This window comes from Hipposideros armiger, unplaced genomic scaffold, assembly GCF_001890085.2.
Source record: "Hipposideros armiger isolate ML-2016 unplaced genomic scaffold, ASM189008v1 scaffold_188, whole genome shotgun sequence".
Lineage (NCBI taxonomy): Eukaryota > Metazoa > Chordata > Mammalia > Chiroptera > Hipposideridae > Hipposideros > Hipposideros armiger.
In genome coordinates, this window is record NW_017731538.1 from 2,159,993 (window position 1) to 2,177,536 (window position 17,544).

At 40.6% G+C, this 17,544-nt stretch overlaps 1 protein-coding gene across 3 annotated transcripts in view; it reads left to right on the forward strand.

Annotated features, from left to right (window-relative positions):
- Window positions 1–17,544, forward strand: part of SPON1 (spondin 1) — a 253,854-nt gene that overhangs the window by 96,668 nt on the left and 139,642 nt on the right. For all 3 annotated transcript variants that reach the window (XM_019652852.1, XM_019652850.1, XM_019652851.1), the window contains exons 5-6: window positions 2,272–2,345; window positions 7,378–7,500. In XM_019652852.1, the coding sequence (XP_019508397.1) occupies window positions 2,272–2,345; window positions 7,378–7,500 (197 nt within the window). The remainder of the gene's footprint in view (window positions 1–2,271; window positions 2,346–7,377; window positions 7,501–17,544) is intronic.

Consider the following 17,544-nt stretch of genomic DNA (forward strand, 5'->3'; position numbering starts at 1 on the left):
AAAGTCTAGGACCCAAGGAGCAAGGGAAAAAAATGGCAACAAATGAAGCCAGAGGGGTGTTTGGGGAAAATTTTATGAAAAGCCTTGAATACTATGGTAAGTTTGTATTTTATCCTTTACATCAGGGATTTTTAAACTATTTTGTCAAAAGAATTTTATTGAAACAAAATTTGATTTGTGTATGAACTCTGTACACTGCAACTACACACCAACCTGTTTTTACTCTATGGCCCAAATGCTTTTTTAAAAGAGAAGATTTGATTGTCTTACTCCCCAGGACACACTCTTCAAAGCTATCCCATCAAGCCTGGAGTAAAATGCCATCTCCCCGAGGGCAGCAGGTGATGCGGTGCTGCCTACTCTCCTGCTCGTGTCACACCACCTCCCTGACTTACCATTTGCAGGTTCTCCAGTGAGCCCTGCCCCCCCCCCTCAAGCATTTCACAAAGGCTGACCTCTCCTGCTTCTCCCTCCCGGTTGCCTAGTTAGCTTCTTGTCTTTCAAATCTAGGCTTAGCCATCTTTTCTGGGGAAAGCCTTTCCTAACTTGTTCAGGGCCCCCTGTGTTATATTCTCCCACACTCTGTGGCCTTCTCCATTCAGCATTTAATAGTTGTGTTAAAGGATTACATGAGAATTTGGTTGTTCGATGCTCCCCACTTCCATATTGTAAACTTTGAGAATGGGAAGTGACCCCATCTGTCTTGTTCATGACCGTGTCCATGGCCACTAAGTAGGCCTCCAACAACGATCTGTTGAAAATAATACTAGTAAATTCAACAGGAAGACAGATGGCGAAAGAGGCTCTTTGGTTGAAATGAGAATGGAGCCTTTGGTTGCAGCAGGAATGTAGGCCTGGAATGCTTCCTACTAGGCCTTCTCCTTGCCCTCCACGGGGGTCCCTGAGGCCCTTCTTGGTGGGAAACACTCTGAAAAGCACTGTGGTAGATGATATGAGACTCTGGCTAACAAGAGGCTATGTTATCTGGCTTTGGGGTGAGGGTAAGTGTTCTCAAGAGTGTTCTTTTGGCCTGAGGAAACTTTCTGCTTGATGGTCAACAAAATGGATAAATGATCAAAGTAGCTTTGTGTAGACAGGAAGCATATTTCATTAATTTATTTCAACATCTCATCTCTCTTGGGTGGGGAAAGACTATAAAAGACATATGTAAGCTGGTCTGAATTTTATTCTTTTGTGCAAGACAGGGTGTAGAATAGATGTTTCTTTGGAAAGTCATCTTGGCCTAGGCCCAGACCATCGAGAAAACTGCCTCTGTACTCTTCAGAGCCATGCACACTTGGCCCCATTCCTGGGTGTGAGATCATGTGACACCAGGCAAATTATGTAACTCTATCACTCATTCAGTATAGTCAGCTGTGATGGAGTCAAGGGCTCCCTTGATCTGTTAAATAGGGTAAATCAAAGTAAAATTACCTTTTGATTGAGTAGCATTGCTGAAGAAATTCCATAAAAAAGGCTGGTGATCCATTGGCACTGTCTCAGTGTTAAGTGTTGTAGACTTTGAAATTACCGGAACACTGGGTTTCAGGGTTTGACTTCTGCAAGGCCATCTAAAAATAAACAGCAAGATGGGTTAAAGCAGAAGTAGCCTGCCTGTGCAATCCTAGTTAAAGAGAAAAATATGTGCTGGCCAGAAGTAAGTCATTTTTCAACCTCAAAATATTCTTTCCAAATGTTAAGATCCTGTGTTTGACATGTTTAAGAGAGAGATATAACAGCTGAAGTTGTCTTTGGTCAGGACGTAGGAGACAGTTTTGTCTAGACTTTCAGGAAAGATATAGAATGACATTTTCAGAACAAATCAAAATATATTTTAAAATTCTTTTCCCCCCTTCAGAAAGAGGATTTGACATGCTTCTCTCATTTGAATTTGGTTGATCTATAAATGGCCTCGATAGCTTGATACAAAACTAGAGTAAAATGAACCATTGAGAAAAGTAATTGAAAATACTGTTAGTTTACTTTCTTAATAATGGTAGCGCCACCACCACCAACACAATCGCTAATATATTTAGTAAGTGGTTCCTAGGTATGCGCTAAGCTCCCAACATACCTTTCCTTATTTAGTTTTCACAGCAATCCCATAAGGTAGATATTATGAAGCATGCCAATTTTCCAATGAAGAAACTGAGGCACAGAGAGTTGGGGTGACTGACCCAAAGCCACACAACCATGGGTGGCCAAACAAGGACCTGACATCCCCCCAAATCTGCCTTCCTCATCACTACACTCGATCTTCTTTCCCTACAGGGCCAGCATCGTACAGAAACGCATCATTTATTTTCAAGATGAGGGCTCTCTGACCAAGAAGCTTTGTGAACAAGGTAAGAGTATGTGGGTAGGGGAGGGCCAGATAAATGAACAGTAGCTCATTCCGTCCAAACACCTGGCCTCAGGAATTAAAATGATTGGGCTTTCTGAGCTCCTCCGGGTTCTGCTTCCTCACGTAGCTCCAATTTTTAATCTGGCTGTGTGCTGTGGATAATTGGATCCGCCTTAAGCTCTAATTACCCAGCTTGATTCCCTGGATACGAGATAATGTACCTTATATTGGTGTCGTCTTTTTATTTTTGTGAAACAGTGATTATTCTGAAGAAGTTCTTCGGAATAATTCATAGGACTTAATTAAGCAATGCACAGTTGTGTACCTTTAAAAAGTCTGTCATGGTTTTCCAGAATAATCACCAGCAGGAGTTGTGTGGCACTCAGGCAATATGGGGGGATTTTTCTCCAGGGAAGACCACAGGGAGATGGGGTTGACAAGAGGGCATTGACCTTGTGATTTCACCACAGTCAACGACCTGCTCCCTAGATTTGCAAGCCCATCATCACTCTCTCCATGGGTTGAAGAAGGCATTCTAACAAAGCTCACAGAAACCTAGGAGACTGGGGAGGTCAGTGTAAAGGCCAGGATTCAAATCCTGCCTCTGGCCTTCATAGCCATGTGACAATGTATGTGCAATAGTAACGCACCTCCTCGGCACACAGTAAATGCTATATATAAGTGATAGCTATTGTTAACCAAAAGCGTGTTTATTTATCTGCCATAAAAAATTAAGACCTTAAACATCTGAATGTGTTTAGAAGTATTAAAGAACTAAGTAAAAATAGAAAATGTTCTATAATTATACATCTTAACCATCTCATTTCTATTCATTTCTGAACAATTTTATTTGCATTTAGAGCAATTAGCATTTAGAGAAAAACTAATCCTCTCCAATTCTAGCAAATCATAAATTACTAAGAAAAAGAAAGGTTGATAAAGGTCTTATGGGGAAATTATAATAATAGCTAATATTTTGGGGTGCTTGCTACAGGCCAGGCACTATTCTAAGCAATTCACATACCTTGATCATGTAATCTGCACAACCGTATATGGTAAAAACTATTACATCCATCCCTATTTTATTGATGAGTGCCTGAGGCACAAAAAGTTTCAATGGCTTGCTCAACATCATACAGATAGTGGTAGAAGGCAGGGTCTGAATCTAAGAGCCAATGCCCATAATCACTTCCTTTCTATCAAAGGGACTACCTCCCAATTCAGTAGCTTGCGCCGTTACCTTTGGTAGATCAAAGCATACTAAAGCATAGGTCTCCCTACAGACGAGCTAGTGCAGAGCTAGGTCCTATGTGGAGGATTGCACGGTGACTATGGAAAGAGCAAAAGGGAAGAGAGTCGGATACACTGGACTAGGGCCATACCTGCCAAAAGAGCCAGTGAGCTGGAACCTGGGGTCCGGGGCCCTGATCAGCTTCCAGGTAGGTGTCACCCCATGTGACTTCAGGGCTTTCTTTTCCTGTAGTTAATTGTCCACAAGTTCACTCAGACTTTCTCCAAACGGGGAACATCTCAACTGTTGAAAGTCTTGGTCCCTAAAGAGCAATCCCATTCCTGCCCTGCCCATATGAGATAACGCCAAGGTCCTGTGGGTTAGCGTTGTGGGTGTTCTGGATTACACATGTACAGGCCACCTTTTGGTCTACACCCGCAGTTGGTTAATCACAAGCACTAGGGTATGGTTTTGTTAGTTTGACTATCAGAGGACAGCTTTATTTTCCAGATCTGAAGGTTCTTGGGAGACCCTTCCCTGACATGCCCATGTATTGACAGCAATCATTAACTAAAGTACACTTCCCAAAGCCTCAATTCTGATGTGTGAAAGCCTTGTCTAAGTTATGAACATGCTAAAATTCTGCAGGTACAGTGCCAGTGAAATGGCATTGCAATCTCTATTGGTGATCACTTCTGAAGCAGAGGTCCTATCAAAATGACTAAGTGTGCATCTGTGTAAAAAGACCACTTCCTAATGACAACCTTGGGGACAGAAAAAAAAGCCCAGCAGGACCTGGGCTGTAGGATTATTAGGTACAGTCGTAGATGATCCTCTAACAGCAGACCCACAAGGAAATTGATCAATTAGCAATCAGATCACATTAAGAAAGTCTTTAATTTATAAGCATAGAGCAAAGGGACTTTTCTTAAATGTGTATGCCTACTTAATTGTATCTAGCTCTTTCATTAAGGTCTTTACTTCCTTGCTTTAATTCTTTGCTTCCTTAGTGAGTCAAATCAAATCCATCAAGGAACGGGAGAGAGAAACAAGTATGTGCTATTTTCCCCCAGTTGAAGCTGTTAATCCATAGGGGGAAAATTAAGATCTGCACTGATAAAAAGCAATGGCAATCATTATTTTTAAAAAGAAACGTAAAACATTAAGTTACAATTAGGAGCAGAGAAACATAAAATATTTAAAAAGGTGACCTATAGTGAACATAATGCATCCTCATGCTCGCTTTAATGCCATGTCACAAACAATTAGGGAGAGAGACAAGGAGAGGGAACGAGGAAGGGCAAAGCCAAGAAGAGAGGAAAATGTGGCAGAAAGGGGAGCATGAGAAAAAGAAGAAAAAGGGAAGAGGAATGAAAAATAAAGGATGAGAGCTACAAAGGAAGCTGATGGGTTGAGAGTAGAAATGGGGAGAAGTGGGCAACTCAGGAGGTGTTGCCCAGCCTGAGGGCCGGATGTCACCTGTGTTTGGCAGGCCCTCCTGGGGTTAGAAGAAAAAGGGGTAAGTTAACACTTGTTATCACTGCCCTATGAAAACCTAGTTCATTTTCAATGGGCATTTTCTCAGCAGGAAACCGTATGTCTTTTTTTTAGCTTCATACTTAGAAATTGATTTTTTAAATGGAGGCTTATTTTCTTTTCAAGTCCAAATGGTTTCTTATACGTGTATTGCCTTGAACTCCTCGATATATCTTTAGTTTACTATCTATACCTAAAAGCCCTTTTGATAAGGTAAAGCCACCAATTCGCCTTATTTTGGTTCCTTGAGAGATTACGGCTGCCTCATTTGACAATGCCTGGTCGTTACCATTGCAAGCCCAGCATGTATCTCTTAGCTATGAATCCCTTTTTCAAAACTAATTTAGTTTTTTTACAACATAGTTGGTCATAATGGAAATGTAAAAAGAAAACAGATCTTCAGGAGTCATTGATTTCCACTCCCTTCCCAGAAATATATTCAACAGGGCTCATCCCTTCACTATCAGAGTGGCTCACACAGGAATCAGACCTGAGTTTCACACACGGAAGGCAGTGGGGAGCCTGCTGCAAACACAGACAGTGCTCTGGCTGCCGCTTCCAAGTGGACAAAACAGTAGCCACACAATGATTTCCATTTTGGGTGTTTTCAGACCTCTTCCTCAGGCCTGTTTAGAAATCCTGGAGCTGTGTAGGGAGGTAATGTTTTAAATGCACCATTCTTCCTTTGAACAAGCAAAAAGAGAAACACGCACACAAAAATTGTCTCATTGGTGTTTATGCAGACCTATCCAGCAAAAGTCTTTCCTGGAGTGATATAGGATGGAGATTTAAGAGCATGGACTCTAGACTCAAAAAGACCTGAGCTTCTGTTCTGCCTGCCTCGCTCACTAACGCTGTGACCTTGGGCTGGTCACCTAACCTGCCTCTGTTTACTGATCTGTAAAATGAGGTAACTGAAGTACTTACTTCCAAGGGTTGCTAGGACAATCCTAGCAATATATGCAAAGAGATCAGCACATACAAGGACTCTGTATGATGTAGTCGTTATTACAATATCCCATCCTTTTTTCTCCATCCTAAAGCCCAGAATTCACTTCATTTATCACTGATTTTGCATATTCAAACTAAATGAACCCAGTGTATTCCATATGAAAGACTTGTAAAGTGTTCTTCCTTACACCCAGAAGATTTTTATACTCCTTGTCACTGTTCTTTATATAATGTTTAAGAATAAATGTTCAATTTGAGAAAAAAAAAAAAGAAAGAACATTTGTTAATACTGCTAGAAGAACTGAAGATAAAGCAATTGAAGCAAGTTGCATCCTTAGTCATTGTTTTCGTCTTGCAGGAAGCAGAACAGACTACAGGCAACAATGCACAGTTAGGGATGCGGGCTTGACAATCGGAAATACTCAATTTATTCATGTAATCTCTCTTTCTCCACTTATCAGCTATTCACAGCTAAAAATGGGGGAATCTTAAGTATTTCCTGGCTGTTTCTATGCTCAGAAGTAAACCTGAACTTATGAACATAGTCCTAGATCTCTACCCCTCCCAGTTAAGTCTCTGAAAGGCTGATAAGAAGTGATGTGACTATATAGGTATATCTTTTTTTAAAAAAAATAACTTTCAGGGATGGCCAAGTGGCTCAGTTGGTTAAGAGCTCACTCAAGAGTGCGCACTCTGAGCAACAGGGTTGCCAGTTCGATTCCCAGCCCGAGCTGAGCTGCCCCTGAGCTGCCAACAGGTGGCAGAATGGCTCAGCTAAAAAATAATAATAATAATAATAATTTTCAGCAGTCCTTTATTGCTTTCTATGTCTTCTTGTTCTCATTTCTCTCCTTCAAAGTTTCCCCTTCTAGTCCTGGCAATTTGGGCCCAGGGGATATTTCTTAGAGGAAACACACACAAGTATATTACTCTTAAAGTTTGGTGGAGAAATTGTGTTGTGGGCGGGGTGGGGAAAGAAACTCAGGCCCAGAATGGGTAACTGAGTAAATTTTATCCCTAGTATCCCAAGAAAGCCTCCATTTCAAATATTCTTCCTTATCAGTCCCACAGGTCTCCTCACCATATTAGAGCAAAGTTCTGATATTGATTGATGGATTGATTGATTGATTGATTGTAGGATATATTTACCATGCTTAGAGGTATACAAAATCCTTGCTAGCCTAAGTACTGACCTGGTTCTGGGTGTTATTAATCAATGAAAACTTCACTTCATCTCCTTTTCCCAAGCATGACGGACAGGATGAAACCAAGACCCACATCTGCGTCCTAACTTGGTGCCTTCCCTGACTTTCAGATTCCACATTTGATGGGGTGACTGACAAACCGATCTTAGACTGCTGTGCCTGTGGAACTGCCAAGTACAGACTCACATTTTATGGGAACTGGTCTGAGAAGACGCACCCAAAGGATTATCCTCGTGAGTAGAATAGCTACTTTATGGGTTGGGAGAAGTGCGTTGTAAAGCTCTGTCTGGTTGTGGAATACACTAGCTGAAGTAAGTTAGGTCAGCTTGCTCTTGCCAAATGATTCATGAAATGCACATTCCCAGGAAGTGAATTCATCAAGATATACTAGTGGTATGCTTCCAGCTTCTTTGCATAGCATTGTTCTAAGTATTTTCTTATCTGTCATTTATAAAAATATTCCTGAGGTCATGCTGCTTATCTTCAGGTCCAACATTTGGTAACCTCAGTCCTCCTCAAGTGGCTCTATCCAATGGATGTCCTTGTGCTAGAAATAGCTGGCAAAGGGAACTGCTCTTGACGCCACAGACCAAGGTCAACAAATATTCAACATGCTCAACCACAGCAGACACTGGTAACCATCAGCACACCCTTCCCCCACTGATTCCAGATACCATGCTCCAGATGGCCAATCCATGAGCGCTGTCAGGAGACCCCAGACTTGCTATTTTGGAGTGGATTCTTAATGGGGACTCTGCCGACTCCCTTTTGTCATACAGTTGTCTCAACAAATGCGTAGCATATGCCAGGCACTGTGCTAAACTCCAGAGATAATGAACAAAAAAAGACACAACCCAAGTTCTCACACAGCTCAGAGATTAGTGTGGAGAGAGACGCTAATAAAATAATCACACAAAAAGGTGTGGAGTTGATAACGATGAATAGTGCAATTACTGTGCACCAAGCGTTTTTACACATTATGTTATTTAATCCTTATAATAACCTATGTTTGTGGATGAGCTCAGTGGAGATCAGAGAACTGTCGTGATTTGCCCACAGTCAAATGTAAGGAGTGGATCCAAGATTCCCAAGGGGGTTTTCAGGCCCCTGGCCCTGCCTTTCGTTCGGGTTGCCTTTCAGACCCAGTGTTACCCATTGCCGCTAACTGTGGGTGGCAGGATTTCTGTGTGTGGCACTGAGCATGCTTTTTCTGTACGTGGTTTTTTTCTTCTTCATTTCACTGTGGAATAGCCACAGCTGGGAAAGAACTGTGGAGCTGGGAGAAAAAGATTAAAAAGAGGGAATTGAGTCAGCCCCAAAAGGACGGGGAAACAAAGAAAGGGTACGTGGTTGGGACTTAAGAAGACCCTGTCCAGAAGAGAAGTCCTGCGGTCCCCAAACGGCCCCCACAAAGGGGACTCTGACATTTCTTGGCAGATCAAGAGCCCTGTTGTTTAATTTTACCCGCATGTAATTAAGGCTTGAGCTCTTAGAAGCCTCTTACTAGCTCATTCTTCTGGCTCTGGGATTCGGCTTGATCTGCGTCAGCTGGTGTGGGAGACCTGAATGAACAAACTTAGACTATCTGCCTGGGAGGGAAACCACTTGGAACAAGTATGACGGAAAACATTTCCTCCAGTAACTGCCTCCCATCCACTAACCCCGAGGAAATAAAATGTAAGGGGCCCATTACTCATCTTTTGTAATCCTGAGGAGTGTCTTGATCTTTTCTATTCTGACACTGTTATTTCCCAGAATTAAAAAACTTAAAAATTAAAAAAGTAAAATAAAAAGAAGGTACAGACCATTATTTCTGGGTCTTTGGGCCAAATCAAGGACAAATCTATACAAAATTCCTGTGCTGTTGTTGGGGGTTTCTTAATAAATACAGCAGACATGTGTCCCAGATGCCCCAGAATGGTTCCATTGTCAGATGTCAGAGTGTGTCTTAATATTTGGTTGGAAAAATTTGGTCACTATGTACCAAGAGCATTTATTGTACCGTACTGTAATTATTTCTTCAGTAGTCTTTTTTCCCCATTAGACAAAGCAGTTCTCCAGGACAAAAGCCATGACATGCTCATTTTTTAATGCTTAGTGCCCAGAGATCCCTGGTGCCTTCCAAGTACTGGGTACTGATTGTTGAACTCTGAGTGGCATTTGCTGCGGCCTGGGAGGCAGATTTCCGGCGCACGTCTCGTCATCATGACCAACACTGAGCAGGACATGTGGATCAGATCGTTCTTGGAGGGAAAAGCGTGGGGTTGCACATGGAGGAGACCGGAGCCAGTTGGAAGGGCCAGAGAGGGTCTAATCAGGGCTGTAAAGATGTGATCTCTTCAAAAGTGATTTCTACCAATCTTAGGGAATAGATGACTCTCTTTTGCCTCTCCAGGGATGATTGTGTCTTGAAAACCAACTTTTACCATTGAGCTCAATTAAGCCATGACGCTTCCTGAGAATAGTGCAAAATGATAAACATGGAGTCCCCGTCTCCTCATCACTCACTAATCCAAAACACCGCTTCTCTGCAAGGATCTCGGAGAAGCAGTTCTAAAGCTTTTTCATTTCAAGGCCCCTTGTACATCCTTAAAAATTATTTCAAGGCCCCAACATGCTTTTGTTTATGTGGATTGTATCTCTTAATATTCACCATATCAAAAATTAAAACAGAAATTTTAAAATATTACTTATTAATTTTAAAAAGTAACATACAATGAATTAGTGATAATAAACATCACATGTTAACGTAACATATTTTATGAAAATGACTGTATTGTCCAAAACAAAAGAAATGTAGTGAAAAGGACATCATTGTTTTACATTTTTACAAATCTCTTTAATATCTGGCTTAATAGAAAACACCTAGATTCTCATATTTGCCCCTGCGTTCACCTGCTGTGGTTTATTTTTTTGGTTAGAGTATGTGAAGGGAATTCTATGTCACACAGATATATAATTGGAAAAGGGAAGAATATTTTAATAAACTTTCAGACAATTACAGATAATCATCTTTGATAGTACACCCAAACTCTACAAATGGTACAGTAGTCTCTCCTTATATGAGAAGGATACATTCCAAGACCCCAGGGGATGCCTGAAACTGCCGATAGTACTGAACCCTACGTATGTACCCATGATAAAATTTAATGCCTTTCCATTTTAACTAAGCACTTATCATTTACTGTGGACATAGCTTTTGTAGTTTGAAATGGGACAGCAAAACTAGCATGAATTTCTTTTTTCTTCACAATTTTACCAAGAGAAGATTCGTTCGTACAATAGATCTTGGCAACCTCAGCATATGATTTTTTACTCTTTCTTTATTGAGAACTTTCACCTTTTCACTTAAAGGAAGCACTTTACGCCTTCACTTTGGCACATCCAACTTGCCAGCATCACTACTCTTGCACTTTGGGGCCCTTACTAAGTAGAATAAGGGTGACGTGAACACAAGCACTGTGATACTGCGACAGTTGATCTGATGCCCAAGATGGCTACTAAGTGATGACAGGCAAGTAGTGTGTACAGGATGGATATGCTGGACAAAGGGATGATTCACTTCCAGAACAAGACGGAGGGAGATTTCATCACACTACTCAGAATGGTGTGCAATTTAAAACTTATGAACTGTTTATTTCCGGAATTTTTCATTCAATATTTTCAGACTGTGGTTGACCTCAGGAAACTTAAACCACAGAGAGACAAAACCTCAGATAAGAGGGGACTACTGTGCTTTCTGAAAGGATAATTACAATGTGGAATACGAAACCATATCCATGATCTTGTATCGTTACATTAAAATGCATTGCTTTACTTTGCACTTTGAATTGATTTTTATAAATGAATGATTGTGTAACATCATACACCGGTCATTTGGAAAATACTGGTGTACTGAGTTATGCAGATGATTCACATGCTGAGATGTGTCATTATATAATATCAAAGTCACATTCATTAGTATCACTTCCAATCTTGTCAGAAAAGCGTTTAAGTATTGGAACGCTATAAACTTCATATTGACAGATACAAGTGTTCCAAAATTCTAAGTTTTGCTGGAAAGCTCACATTTTATCATTGACAGCAAATGCTGTCAGCTGTTTTCCTTGAAGTGACAGGCTCACTTCATTTTTGAGAAAATGTATGCAGTTTAAATGACCATAATTTGTCTGTCGTTTGTTCTTTCAAGTAAAAATGATGTTTCATGAAAATAAAAGTGTCCAGTCTAGCTTGTCCCTCAAACTATTGCACAAGTGCTTTTATTTAAGACAACCATAGTACTTTGGTGTATAGCTGAAGTGCTTTATGCATATTTCCCAATTAGTCACACAGTATAATAAAAAAGGTGTGTACTCAAAGGTACAGCAATTTAATAAAATGAATACTTGTTATGGTTTCCTGAAGGACATTCTTAAGCGAAACTGACCTTTTTGGTTGTTGTTTACTGTGAGTTCCTGGCAGTGAGGAATACACTGACTGCTAATTCAGTTCAAAACCACTGCCTTGATCTGCACTAAGTGCCAGTAGCCTTACTTTCCTTGCTTTTGCACCATCAGTGTTAATGTCAACACAATGCAAAAGGCAAATGATATCTTAGTATTACTATGAAAATAGTTATCACCTCACAGGCCGCCTGAAAGGGCCTCAGAGCCCCGAGGGGTCTTGTAGACCACACTTTGAGAATCTCTGCAATAGGATAAAGATAAGGTAGCAACCTAGGGTGTCTGTCCTGAAGTTCTCTTTGGGTAGCTTGCCCTTGAGGACTCACATTGGACTCTCCGTGGAGGATTGGGCAACACCCTTCTGCTTTCAGCCATCCCTTGTGGTGGCTGCACATGACTCTTCTCAACCATTATGCAAAATGGGTTGTTCCACATGCTGTTTGGAGGAACAGAGCACTCTGCATCCATGACACCCCTCTCTCTTGGGTGGACTTTGCGGTGAGATAAGGCAAGCAGGACTGTGGCCTAACTGGCCTCTGACATTCCCTTTCTATTGTAATGCCCTTAATCCCTCCTGGCCATCTGGAAAAACTGAAATCCTTTTAAAACACTCCCAACTGAGTACTTTTTAGAAATCCATGTTAAGGCTGGATCACATAAGATTTTACCTCCTAATGTTATAAGTAGAAAAAAAACCTGAAGTACAAAGAAGGGCTGAGATCACACAGCCAGAGAGCATCAGAACCACCATCAAAGCTTAGATCTCCTGCGTCCCTTATACCCTCCTCTGGGGGCTGTCATGAGGCTGTCTTCTCTCCTCTGCAGTAAAATTAAATACTTTATACACAAAGCATCTTTTAATAAGGCCCTGCTGTACCACCACAGACTCAACTGATACCGAATTCTGAACAGCTTTGTCCCACTGTACAAACACCTACTCTGTGGAGAGCCTGACTTAGAAGTCAGAAAGATGTCTGGATTTGCAAGCCTGAACAGAGTTCCAGAACCCTGGGGTATTAGAACCACCACCACCACCAGCGCACACCCCCAGTATCTGTCTTCAGCACTGTGGGTCTGCAGTGCCCATCAGCTGTCCAGGAGCACGTGTTCCTTATAGGAACACGGTGACTGGGCAGTGATACTGCATAGGGGTGTCCCAGGGGCTGGAGACACACCCAGTCTTTGCCAGGGGCTGGGAGTTGCCTAACAGATGCTGAGTCTCACTGTGAACACAGCTCCTGGGTTTTTCCCAAATGCTTGTACCCCAGAGAGACTCGGTCATCTCCCTGGACAATGTAAACTGCATAACTACCCACGTTTTTGATAAAGGTTTAAAACCATTTAACAAATACATATTGACAAAAAAACAAAATGAAACAAAACATTTTTTCCAGGAGCTAGTTATTTTTTGTATTTGAGAACACTGCCTCAAATACAAATGGGGCCACAGGGACATATAGTCTACAGACTCAAAATTAATTTTACAATGAATTTCAGCCATTGTTTTCATTAGGTCACTTAATTTAAAAAATTATTAATCATTAAATCCAATCACGTGAAAGACCCCCACTCTCACACTTGACAACTACTTTCATTTCTTTGTATATTCATCTGTATACAGGGTGTCTACATCACATGTGAACACATTGTGTCCTACTTTTTGCATTGGATTTTGTTTCCATGGTCACAATTTATTACATCAGTTTGCTCTTAACTGCTTACCTAACTGTTCTTTTATTGAACATTTAGGTGGTCAGGTCTTTTGCTAACATAAAAAGCACTGCAGTAACAAAACTTTGTACATAAAGTCTTCCTCCACCTTCCTACTTCCTTTGAATTATTTCCTTGAAATAATATCCCAAGAGTAAGACTGCTGTATCAAAGCATACGGACTTTTTTTTCGCTCTTGAAATTTTTTGCCAGATTCTTCTCCAAAACATTTGTACTGATTCACTATGTTACCAAGAACAAATAAATACATTTGTTTCTCCCAGCCTCCTGAGTGTTCAATTTAACATTTTTTGTTTAGGTTTTGTCAAGTAATGTTTTGGGTTTAAAAAAAAATCTTATTATTTTAAATTGGCATTGTTTCAATTATTAACACACTTGAATCTTTTTTTATGTTTATTGTCCTTTGCCTTTTAACCACTAGGGTGCTGGCAAGCATCAAGTCTGACTTTGCTTATTATCTCCCCAGGACCTAGCTCATTGTCTGGCACATTGAAAACCTCTCAATCAGCAGCGTTGAATGAGTGACTAAATGAATGAATGAGAAGCAGTTACAAAATGAGTAAAGGAGAGAGGGGAGGGAGATGAGCCATGAAAAGCCACTGAGGAGGTTAGGGAAGGGGAGAGATAGGACTTTATGTGGCTGCTGAGTGGAGAGCACATTGGATGGAGCTGGTGATATGTGGGAAGATGGGTTAGGAGGATATCACAATGATGATGGTAACTCAGAGAACACAGTGGATTTGGTGCTAGAGAGAATGGATGGATTTGAGATCTTTTAGAGGTAGATTCAGCCATGGCTTGGATATGGAGGCGTGAGAGAGAGAAGCATCAAAGCTGACAAGCCAGGTTTCTGGCTTGGAAATAGAGGTACCCTTCCTTTTTAAAATATTCCTCAATATTGTCTTTCTATTGGGTTGTCGGAAAAGTCATAACGCATTTTTGCAATGAAAAACATAGACAAAATACGTCATGACTCTTCTGACAACCCAATATTTTTATATATGATTATTAAATCATATAATCAAGTTCTATAAAGGATTCTGTCAGAATTTTAAGTGGGATTGCATTAAATACCCAGATTATGTTGGGAAGAATTGTTAGCCTTATAATATTTAGCTTGCTTAGTTTCTTCCCATTCATGAGTAAGATGATTGATGGGTTTTCCTTGGGACAATAGGTTGCCTAGGACAGTGATGAGCCACGTATGAACCACAGGGCGTCTTCTCTTGATCTAACTTCAGAAACAAAATTAAACATTCAACAAACAATAATCCCACTCCTTTTTACCATCACTGGGAAAACCCTCCCCAAGCTGAGTAATTGTACCCATCAGAGCCTCCCACCTGTGCCTTCACCAGAGTGAGCCACAAATAGAGCATGTCACCAGGAAACAGAATTTCGTACCAAGCACCATTTCGGTGTATCATGACATTTCGGAAGGGACAAAAGAGAAATAATTAGCTTCCTCCCCGTTTTCCTCCTCCCTTCCCCCCACCCTTCTGGGAAGTCTTTTGGCAACAGCTCACTGGAGTAGAGAACACAATCAGTCATCTGGTGTTCCAGTTAAACATGGCAGGTTGAACACATACATTCATCTCTGATCTTCCCTCAAATCCCACAAAGATAACACTAGATGAATAAAAAAGATAGAAACCCACAAAGACAAGAAAAGAGAAAAGAAGGCTACCCCAAACCAGAGATATCACCAGAATCTGGGAGACAGAAAACAGATGGACAAGTGGCAACTGTCTTGCAGAGCAAGGAAAGTGAACCCTAAAACCTGCAGAGGGGGTAGTGCATGCGGACCACACCAATTCATTGTACAAATATGGGAATAACCTCAGAAATGACGTAAAAGGTGGCCAAGTGCTCAGCACAATGAATGAAAAAGATGTATTACCTTGAAATTTTAGAAGAACAGGGATAGGGACACCCCTAACAGCATCCAGAAAAACAGGTAATAAAGGATTAGGAACTGAGTGGCATGGAACCTCTTTAGAGCAACACAAAGCTACAAAACAGTGGTGCAATGTCAAATCCAGACCCATGGTTATAAATTCTCAGGGGAGACCAGGTTTGTTCAGCCCCGAGTCCAGAAGGAGACAGAGAAGCTTTCTTTCTGGATCACTCTTTCATTGAAAGCTTGTCCCTGCAAGGGCTCTGCCTTCCTGCCTTCCCTAACCCTGCCAAATTGCTCCTTTGTCAGACTCTCCTCTCCTGCCTGTTTGATTATGACATCTGTTGCCTGTGGCACCCTGAATGATATGGCCACATCTTCAGAAATAGATTCTTAGACTCTGTACACTTATTACTTTAATAACATAAAACAGCAAAATTCGCAAATATTGGGTTGTCGGAAAAGTCATGACGTATTTTTGCAACAAAAAACATAGAAAAAAATACGTCGTAACTTTTCCGACAGCCCAATACAATAAAGTCAGTTATCACTATCGGATTTCGCCTGCATCCCCACTGCACCGCCACCTTCTTTGACTTACTCAGAATCCCCTCCCTTCCCCCTGACCCCTGAAATAGGGCTTTCCATCCCATTGCTCATAGGACCTGGAGATATCCTGAGTGGGACTGTCTCTTCTCTGGGTCTGTGGGTAAACTCAGATGCCAATTCAATCCTTGTTCCTAAGGCCTCTAATTCCCTTCTCCCTTTACCAGGCCTGGGGGGCTCTCATCCTACCCAGAACACATTCATTGCTTGCATGTTAAGGGATTCTGGAATGTCAGCTAAGAGAATACCCTTTAATAATGGGGGGTGCATTTGCACAGGTCATGTTTCCTGGTGTAAACATATATGCAATTTCTATAAACACTGAGGCTTGAACAAATTTTCATTTTTTCTAAATGAACTCCTTTCCCCCACTAAAGCTTTGACATTTCTTTCTTGTATACCCTTCATAAAGTTAATTCTTTGGATTATTTTATACTTTTGTTCTTATTATGAGTGAGATTTGCAGTTTTCATCATGTTTTCTGCCAGGTTATACTTACTATACTAAAACGCTATTAATCTTTTATTCACTTGTATTGCAACTACATGGTTTATTTCCAATAGCTTTATCCACAATTCATTGGATTACATAAGTAATCACTAATATTTTGCCTGCAGAAAGCAACATGTTTTTGCATTTTTCTTCTGATTACTATCCTATTATTTCTATGGCCTCCTTGTTCACTGGCAAGAACAACCAGTACGATGTCATATTAATAATAATGGTAAAAATGAGTATCTTTGTTTGGCTCCTATTTGTATTTAAAAGGCCTTTAATATCTCTTAAGTGCCATGTTGACTTTTGGCCTTAAATAGATATGTATATAGCTGTCTACTTTTAATATTTTAATGGATGTTGGACTTTTCAAATGCCATTTTAGCATCTATTGATATGAACATACAATTATTGTGATTTAATCTCTTTTTGTGGACTACTATAGTTAATAATTTTCAATTTGCTAGGCTGTTCTTCCATTCTGTGACAAACCTACCTTAATCACAGTATGTTTTTACCTTTTGTGAACATGCCATAATTATTCCTCTTCCACTATTATATACTATTTGTAAGGCATTATATGAATTTTTCTGTATGTTTTCTCGATAATCCTTTAGCCCCATGTTTCCCATTTATAGAAGAGGAAATTGAGTGGCAGGAAGGTTAGCAGTTAGGTGCAGTTCCAATGTGTGGAACCAGTGTAGAGCCAGGCTTTGAATCCAGGTTCATCTGACCCTAGAACCCTTTTGTCATGACTCTCCTTTAAAGTAATAATCTATCAGTATTGTCTTTCAATTCTTCACGATGATATGCCAGAGTGAAGTAGGTCTATAGCTTCTGATTTTTAATTCTGCTCTTTACATGACTTTAGTCTCAAGAGCATAGTAGCTTCGAGGAGTATATTGGCTAGTGACTGCCTACCCATCTCTATTGGTCATTGATATTTTGAAAGAATTAACCACAAACACTGAGAATTTTCCCTTCATCCTCACCTCCAAGTTCTCTTCCAATTTCTTCATCAGTTATTGGTGTACTCAGCCTCTTCCTTTTGTGTTAGTTTTAGAATTTTATTGGGTTGTCGGAAAAGTCATGAGGCAGTTTTGCAA